Below are 9,577 nucleotides of genomic sequence, written 5' to 3' on the forward strand. Positions count from 1 at the left end.
TGTAGACCAGGCTGGCCTTGAACTCAAATATCTGCCTGCCTCTTGCCTTCCAAGTGCTGGGATTGAAGGCACCATGGCCTGGTAGGAAATTAGTTGTTTTTTTAAAATCATCTCTTTATCTCTTCTTTGAAATTTTTGTCCTTTTGTACAATGCATTTTGATTATGTCCATCCACCACTACCTCCCTCCAACACCCCCATGCCTCCACTCCATCTCCCTCCCAGCTTTAGACCTCCTTTTCTTCTTGTGTTTTGGTTACTAATAACCTTCTGAGTCCAATTAGTGTTGCCCATATGTGCTTGGGAGTGGGCCAATCCATGGGGGGGGGGGCATGGACAGCCTACCAGAGGCCACGACCCCAAGGGATAATGGCCATCTTGGGAAGACACAATTATACCCCATCTTTCTGTGACTTAAAACCCTGACCCCTGGAAAACTTCATGATAGAGAGTTGTAATAAATAAGAAAGTAACTTGGATAAAGAGTCTTTTGCCCCCTCAATCCTAAGGGTCCTAAGTTCTGTTCCTAGCTCTGCCATGAATTTCTCTTAAGGCTCTGTCCCACTCACTCTCATTTCTCCTTGCATCATTCAAGAATGAAAGGGCCTTCCAAGGGACAAGACCAAGGGGAAAGAGAAGACAGAAATCATTTGCCTATAGGAGGCAAAAGATTGGATTGCCATGAAGTTGAATGAAGAAATGCATATAGAAGCCCGGCATGCGGTAGGTCCTTGGGAACTGTGTGAGACATCAGGGAGATGGCTTGTGCTGGAGCCAGAGGACCTGCAGACTCTCACGAAGCTGGCTGCTGACCAAGCCAGGCCATCCACACAGGACTTTCCTGACTGTGCCTTCAGGGTACAGTTTATGACATGTCACAGCTCCTCGGAAAGTGACCTAACTTGGATTTTTCTCCATGAACACAAAATTGCAAGTAATTCTCATTTGCATGGTGATGAGGAGTTTATTTTTCCCAGAAGCTGTGTGTCAAAGCTCAGAAAAACAGGGTATTTCTTAATAATGATTAATCAGCTGTATAACAAAGAAAAAGAAAGAAAAGAAAACAATTAAAGAAACGAGGGGGGAAATCTCCTGAAGGTGGACCCACCCAGTAAACCTTGACAGCATTTCCTCTAATCCACAGCATAAAAGTAAGCAGCCCTTTCCAAATGGCAAAGAGCACAGAGAGAGACGGCTCCATTGTGGCAGGAGGCTCCGGAAGAGGTGAGGATGCCATGGGCCATCAGGAGCTTCACTTAATTAGACAGGGGTTACCGTTGTTCATGACCTGTGTTGTCCGGGCTTTTTGTGGAATGTGGAGAAGTACTCTCGTGTGTGTGTGTGTGTGTGTGTGTGTGTGTGTGTGTGTGTGTGTGTGTGTGTGAATTTTTCTGGTACCTTCTTTTTAACAAAAGGAAATGGAAAAAAGAAAGAATAAAGGACAGGATAGAGTATAAGGAAATCAGATATCTCTACTACTCCTTTTCATTCCAGGAACTTAACCTTTTGCAGTATTAAATATTATCTTTTTAAATGCAAAGTGCAGTACTGCTCCAGTGGGACCTGATCAGAATTTTTTTTTTTTTTTTTTTTTTTTTTTTTTTTTTTTTTTGGTCTCGTGTGAAGCTGTGGTCTCCAGGAGAGATGGATATGCAGGCAGGGGAGAGACTGATTTGTAAGTGGGAGGCTTAGCCATAAGGAGTGAGCACAGAGGTCAGCTGCCCACTTTGGCTCTGGCAACCTATCTCATTATCCTAATTCTTAGTTCCCTCCTTAGCAAAATGTGGATAGAAACAAACCTTCTCGGGGTGGGTGTCACAGCAAACAAGGTAATTATGCAAAATATTTCATACCGTGTCCACCACGCCTGCTGTGTAGGACAAGTGTTGCCTCCCGTTGTTACCCGAATTGGCCAAGATGTCTGGACTCTTCTTTTAGAAGGAGCAGCGTTGGCGGGGGGTGGGGGTGGGGGGTGGGTGATGCCTACCAACTTCCCTTGCCAATGGAGTCTAGTTCCTTGTTTGGCTAGAAAATTAGAAAATCAAGCTCTGTACCGGAGTCCTGTCTGTCATCTGGGCATCTCAGTGTACACCTGCTGGTGTTCTGGGAAAGATGCATGTTAACAGAAGGCTTGGGTTTGCTGTTTCTTGGCTTTCTAGGCAAGAATCCTAGGAGTCCCAGGAAGATGTGGTCTGTGGTGATGGGAAATGGGCAGTGTGGCTCCCATTCATACAACCCGTTTATAATTACAGCCCCTAGAGCCATAGTGAGGGTCTAGAAGCAAGTGCACTATGACTCCCCAGCTGGCTGGTTGTGTTTCGGGCCCTCTTACTCACTGGCCTTTGCACACACAGAAGGAAATGGGACCCCTCAGTGGTAAGGCTCCCACTAGGTAGGGGCAGAAGGTAGAGGGCAGGACAGATCACATGCCATACCACATAAACCTTGTAAGGTTTATCTCCTTGTGTGGCTTGTGCTACTTTGGAGGGTGCCGAAGACAGATCCTAGGCTGCAGAGAGGTGTGACATGCCTCTGTACACATTTAGCTCCAAACACGACTTTAGGCAGATATGCACTAGAGTTTTCATAAAAGGTGCCACTTCCTCCGGAAGCAAACATGGAAAAGCCAATGGGCTTTTATGGTTTTTCAGAGCTGTTGCCCAATCTGTTCCCCTTATTCATTTTATTAGAAACAAGACTTTTTCACCCTAGTTGATGAAGGGTTGAGTCAGAGTACAGCGTGATACACATTGCGGTGGGAGCCTGTTGAGGATGTGTGTGTATGTGTGGGGGTCATAGTCAATTATTCAAGGAAACCACAGAGGAGATGCCAGCCTTTGAAGCTCCCCAAGGCCAAGGGCTGAGTCTTCTTTTTGCTGCCGTCAGGCTTTTGCCACGAGGTCCCCAGGAGGAGCATATGGGGTTTTGATTTTCTCTGCTCTGCAGTCTAGGCGGACAACGGATTTCTATCCTTGCGGCAGGACATGAAGGCCCAGTGCATTTCTTGCTGGCTCCTGGGCATGGCGCTTATCCTCTGCTCCGTGCACACTCGCAGCCTCAGGAGATGTCTGATTTCTGTGGACATGCGCCTTATAGAAAAGAGTTTCCAGGAAATCAAAAGAGCCCTGGTGAGCATGGGTTGTCTGAAGGAATGGGTATGCCTTACCTTACATCTTGATCTGAAAGGCCAAGTTCCTTCCTGTTACTTGTGAGGTATCCTGAGAAAGCGGAGAGTTCTCAATGATGTCTGTCCTGTTCTCCACAGCAAACTAAAGACACCTTCCAAAATGTCACCATCCTGTCCACACTGGAGAATCTGAGGAGCGTTAAGGTACCAGTTGGTTTGTGTCTGTGTCTTAAAGATTTTGTGCTAAGAAACAAATCCCTGTCCAGTATGCTCTTAGCACTCCAGGCTTGTCTGAGCAGTTTGGGCCGGTATCCCAGTGACTTTGAACTCATGGGTGTGACCAAAGAAGTGAGACTTCCCCAGAGGGTGACAGAAGTATTAGGGACTCCGATGGGACAGGAATTCAGTGGCTTGGAGATTGTTTTGGAAGATTCCATAGGGAGAAATGAAAATAAACAAACAAACACCAAAACCAGAGTGAAGGTTTAAGACACAGAGGAGAACGGGTGTAACACCATTGAAGGCAGGCCTGTGTGATCGGGACAATGGGGCAAGAGGGTTTAAGATACAAAGGATGTGCAGAACAGGGTAGGGGTCGGAGAGGGCCAGCTGCCTTTGGAACCAGGCTGAGCCTTGGCTTTCGATGAGGACAACAGAGAGGCTGAGGAGACTTTTGGGATAAAAGTTAAATCACAGAACTACTATAGAAAGTCTGGGAGTGTGCTTTCCAGTGACAAGTGTGTGGGAAAGCCAGGAGGGATGCCAGGCCCGTACTCCACAAAGGATGTTACCAGCCAGCAGCTTGCCAGCTGATTCCTGGCTTTACAAAAAACCTGTAAGGTACATTTAGAGTGATCGCTTAGCCAGGTGTTGGGGGAACATGCTTGTACTCCCAGTGCTTGGGCGGCAGAGGCAAGAGGGTCGTGACACATTTGAAGCCAGTCTGTTCAACTTGGTGAGTTCCAGACCAGCCAGAGCTATGTTGATGCATAAACCCAACTTTCAGTTCAAAGGGAATAAGTGATGGTTTATTCTAAGGTCAAATATCAGCAACTACAGCCTGGAATCTAGATTATGTCAAAGACAGTGTTTCAAAGCTTTAGTATCATGAAGTTTGTACAGTAATAGAACACAAGACAGTCATAAATGAAGGCATAACACAAGGTAGGCAGGTTATAATGCAGGTTATAGCAAATTGTGGAGAATCTGCCATCGGCCTCAGATGCTATCTGATGATACTCTTAGCTCTGAGGATACTAGTGGTCTGTTAGTATATTCCAAAGAATTCTCCTGTTAGTCACACTTGCTAGGTCAGACATAGAGGTGAGTGGCTATCAAAGGGTTAAAGACAGCCCAAGATCATTCGGCTCTGGATAGGCATCCTTATGACTCCCCACAACCATGAGAGTTCTCATTAGTCAGCCTTGGAGAGTCTTCACCATAGGTTCGGCTTTTTTTTTTTTTTTTTTTTTCTGGCATTTCTAGTCCATGGTTATCAAGACCCTGTCTCGAAAAGCAAAGCAAATTAAGCAAATGAAAAACTGTTTTGACCTCTAGACCTATTCTAAAAATGATCTCCATTTTTTGTTGTTGAGTTCCTACTTGACAAACTAAAAGTATGTTTCTATGAGGAATCGAGACTTCGAAGGGGCGGGGATGATGAGTTAATGACCAAGTAGGATAGGACACCCCCTTCCGGTTTCTGCCTCTGTGTCTGGATTCCTCCTCCTCTTGAGCTTGAGAACTTAGCTGACCTGGACGACAGAAGGGAGCCAGTGGATGAGGATCTTCACTACATCCCCCGCCTTCTTCTCTCCTTTATTCACCCCATTTCTTTTCTCTTTTAAGATTATTCATTATTTGCGTGTGTGTACACGTGTGCATGTATGTGTGTGTGTGAGTGTGCATGCATGTGTGTGTGTGTGTGTGTGTGTGTGTGTGTGTGTGTGAGAGAGAGAGAGAGAGAGAGAGAGAGAGAGAGAGAGAGAGAGAGAGAAACTTTCAGGTGTTAGTTCTCTCTTCCCTCATATGGGTTTTGAGGGTGGAACTCAGGTTCTCGGCCTTAGTCACAAGCTCGTAGTCCACTGCTGAACCAAACTACCTTCCTCCCTCCCTCCCTCCCTCCCTCCCTCCCTCCCTCCCTCCCTCCCTCCCTCCCTCTGTCTTTCTCTCTCTTTTCTTTCTTTCTTTCTTTCCTTCTTTCTTTCTTTCTTTCTTTCCTTCTTTCTTCCTTCCTTTCTTCCTTCCTTCCTTCCTCCCTTCCTTCCTTCTTTTCCTTCTTTCTCTCTTTCTTTCTTTCTCATGGGTTCTCTTTTTTAATGCCACAGTCTTTAATAACACAGAGGTGTGCAACTTTTCCTTTGGCTAAGGGGCCCAGTGAGAGCAGAGGAAGAGATCATGCCTTTCAATTAATTAGTCTGCCACTGTCCTGGAAAAGCTGCCCTCGGGCTAGAGGCTGGGTGTGAATCTTCTGCTGTACTTCCTTAGGCCTGCAGAGTGCAAATTGCTAGAAGGCAACTGTCCACTGCTTCTCTGGGCTGTGCTTTGAGCGTCTGGAGTCTTGTCTTGGAGGCATCTGCTTTCCATTGCAGTCCTCTGACCTCCGCAGATGTGGCTGCCAGTCTCCACTCTTGCAAATTTCAGCCCCCCATCCCCCACCAGTTTAAGGGGAAAAACTTCGAGGGAGCTCAGCAGTGTGTGTGGTTCAGGGCTCAATGGCCAGGATGAATATATTGGTCACGCTTGGTATGATACCTGGTGTCCAGGAGCCGATGCTGGTTGGGAGATCACAGAGCTGACAGTCTTGGTTTATGGGATACAAACTGTCTCATAAGGGAGGCACCTGGTTCTTGGAGGGATTTAAGAACTTCCTGATATTGTGCTGGGGATGCTGTGATGAGAATCCTTGTCTGTGATGGGATTCTAAGCCCTCCTCCTTGATGATATATGTCCTGGCTGTAGTTAGCTTGACTGTGGGAAGTGTGGAAGAATACCCTGAATTCTAGAAAAGAACGTTTTGTTCTTTGACTTCTTGTCCCTTTTCTCTGAAGTGGCAGGAACAGAGGGCCTCGGGGGCATGCTCTAATTTATGTCTGTAGCCTGTAGATGTCTGCTGCGTGACCAGCCACCTCCTGACCTTCTACAGAGACAGGGTGTTCAAGGACCATCAGGAGACAAGCCCAGAGGTCGTGAGGAGAATCAGCGGCATTGCCAACTCTTTCCTCTACATGCAGAGAACTCTGGAGCAATGTGTAAGTCAGTGCGTCCGAATTCTAAGCAGCTGCTCTCATCTGTCCAGAATGAGCCCAGGACTTGTGTAGTCAGGGCATTCTTGCCCTGCCATTCACTCTGTGTCCTTCAAGACTTTGCAATGGTCTTACCAGCCTCAGGGGCCTGCTGACACCTCATCAGATAGGTCCCCTCATGGAGTGACCAGCTGATGCCAGAGCATCTCCTAAGTGTATAGTGGCTCATAAGAGGGACATACCCAGGGTTGCATTCTGACTGTAAGCACACCTCTGGACTTTATCTTTCTGACCCTTTGGAATTTCCACACTAAGACATATCTGGGAAGTCTTACAGTAAGGCCCATCTCCAAGGGTCACCTGTAAGCTCACCTTCACTTGTTAAAATCAAACAGAGACAAAAGTAAAAATCACCAACCAAAACTCAGACTAAGAGAAACTGTCAGCTCCAGCCTAATGGCTGTTGATGAGTTCCTGTGTGGTGTGGTTCCTTCTTTGTCTCAGATTCAAAAAACTGTTAGAAAGGGTACTCATTCCTGGGGCTGGAGAGCTAGCTCAGTGCTTAAGAGCATGGGCAACTCTTCCAGAGGTCCTGAGTTCAATTCCCAACAACCACACAGTGGCTCACAGCCATCTAGAATGGGATCTATGCCCTCTACTGGCATGCAGGTGTACATGTAGATAGTACATCATATACATAAAATACATAAACCTTTTTAAAAAAGGGTACTGCTCCCTATCCTGCTTTAAAACCTACAATCGTGCAATCAAATGGATGTATTTACTCACTTAGTTAACCTTGTGGGGTGTTGCATTCAGCGTTGTGACAAGGTAGACCTGGTGCTTGCTCTTCTGATGCCAGCCACCTGGTTGATTGCAGATGCAGAAGGAGCAGAAGCCAGGGTAAAGTCTCCACAGACTCTAGCATTTCCCAGCTGTCTTCTCCTAAGCTTTTTTACCTGACTAGGGAAGAGAGGCACACAAGGGTGAGGGGTATATAGGGGGGGCGGTTGTGTAGGGAGGAGGGGCGTGTCGGGAGGAGGGGCATGCAGGGAGGAGGGGCATGCAGGGAGGAGGGGCGTGTCTGGAGGAGGTGATGTAATAGTCCTTTAATGTGTGAGTCTGTCATTGTGTCCCAGCAGGCCCGCAGTCAATGTCACTGCAGTCAGGAAGCCACCAACACAACCAGACTCATCCATGACAACTATGATCAGGTGAGGTCTGGGGAGAGAATAGGGAAGACAGAAAACGAGATGGTTGAGAGAGTACCGATATTTCAGCCTTCTCTCCATGAGAAATCATTTATTCTTTCCACCAGTCTTCACTGGAGGCCCATCCAAGCTGAAGTCTGCAAAATGTCATTGGGCAGTTAGTTCCCTGGTCCTCTTCTCCACCCTCCTCCTCTCGTTTTCTTACGCCTTCACATTAGGCCTGGCCCACATAAGATATGACCGTGCAGAAGGAGCATTGATCCTCTGTGAATCTGAAGGTGTTACCCATGAAACATAACACATACAGTGTTCTGCGGTCAGGACCTGGCCCTTGGCATCCTGCACACTGGTGCACTCAGTACTTCTCACATGGCTGTTGATGCAGGAAGGTTACCAGGGTGTGCCATCTGCAGATTTGATTAAGTACAGTCGTTCCATGGTGAGACCGAAGTTCCTCACTCCTGGCACTCTCTCATGATGCCAGTGCCCTGAAGAGCGAAGAGGTTAGGACTGTTTCGGAGCGTGGCTTTTGCGGGGAGACAGGCTTTATTAAGTGGTGATGTAGGGAGAGTGAAGATTCAAGGGGTTAGTACTGTGAGCCAGACACTGTCCCTGGACCACTGAAGTGTTGCCACCCTGACTCTTCACAGCAAGGCTCTGAGGACAAACTGCGCTGGTAAATTAGGAAATGAAGCACAGATGGGTTACATGAGTTGACTGAGCTCATCCTGCAGCTACTTGGTAGAGCTAGGACATGGTCCCATGCTGAGTAGCTCCTGCTATCTCCTTGTAGGATAGAAGGATATGGACCGTGTCAGGGATTACGTGCTGGGTCTGATTCTCTCTCTGGCTGTGTGGTGTTTGGGTAGACACTTGTTGGGGTCTCAGTGCTTTAGCATGTCAGGAAGGGGCCACAGGTTCTCCTTACTCACTGGAGAGCACCAAAGAGAATAAGGCTTCCCACAAAACAAGAATGATTAAATTGAACTGATATAAATAGAAAACCAAGAAGACCTGGCCGGAAAGGCTAATATTTCCTGTGAAAAGAAAGAGAAACAAATGAAGGATTTTAAAATTTGTGTATAAGGAGCTGAAATGATTGAAATTGTTTGTGTGTGTGTTGGGGGGGGGAGGTGCTAAGCTATGAGGAAATAAGTTTTGATTCTGTATGCTATGCAAAACGTTTGGTAAATAAACAGTAAAACTGCATAGGGTTCAGAATCTGGGGACTCTAACACACAGACTTTGTCACAGTCAGATAGGACCTCATGACGCTGTTTTAAAATTTTATTTATTTGTTTGTTTGTTTGTTTTAGCTGGAGATCTCATCTGCTGCCCTTAAGTCTCTAGGAGAGCTAGACATCGTTTTAGCCTGGATTGACCAGAATCATCGAGAGACTTCTGAAGCTTGACACTAAGTGTCTTGTCTGATTATCTAGGGATACACAACCCACCATGGACTCCCTCCCTCTCTTTCCTGGCCTCTCCCTCCTCTTTCTCAGTGGTCAACAGCTAACTTTGAAAAGGAGAGAGAAGTGGAAAGCCCCCATAACTATCTAAAGTGAGGGTCTTTTCTTGGACATTGCTGCTGTGGAAGGAATTCTCTTGTCTGGGCTGGAGCCTCACTGGAAAAAATGGGGTTTGAGTGTATCTCAGCTGCTGACTGAGGTCTCGGCTCTCTGATCCACCTGAAAATAGCCGAGTTGGCAGCTGAGCTATTTATAGCGATGTGTGGCTGTTGAAAGATCCCTGCTGCTGCCGTAGGAGGAACAGACAGCTCCCCTAATTTATTGTGAAGTGTCTTCTCCCAGGCCTACGCTGTACCTCACGGTGTATTGTAGTGCATATTGTACTGACTGACATTTATGAATAAACTGAGCTTTACCTATGAGAATGAATTGTCCTCTGATTTGTTAAAGACTCATCTGTGGAAACAGAAGAGGCTCCCAAAATGGGGAACATATGGGGAGGCTTAGTCCTAGGTGGGGAGAAAAT

At 46.7% G+C, this 9,577-nt stretch overlaps 1 protein-coding gene across 1 annotated transcript; it reads left to right on the forward strand.

Annotated features, from left to right (window-relative positions):
• The first annotated feature begins 2,974 nt into the window (after window positions 1-2,974).
• Window positions 2,975-8,994, forward strand: Il19 (interleukin 19). Its single transcript, XM_036201947.1, has 5 exons — window positions 2,975-3,127; window positions 3,265-3,330; window positions 6,225-6,377; window positions 7,511-7,585; window positions 8,899-8,994. The coding sequence occupies exons 1-5, from the start codon at window positions 2,984-2,986 to the stop codon at window positions 8,992-8,994; spliced, it is 534 nt and encodes a 177-aa protein (XP_036057840.1). The 5' UTR covers window positions 2,975-2,983.
• Window positions 8,995-9,577: the final 583 nt, after the last annotated feature.

The sequence above is a fragment of the Onychomys torridus genome, chromosome 11 (genome assembly GCF_903995425.1).
Source record: "Onychomys torridus chromosome 11, mOncTor1.1, whole genome shotgun sequence".
Taxonomy (NCBI): domain Eukaryota; kingdom Metazoa; phylum Chordata; class Mammalia; order Rodentia; family Cricetidae; genus Onychomys; species Onychomys torridus.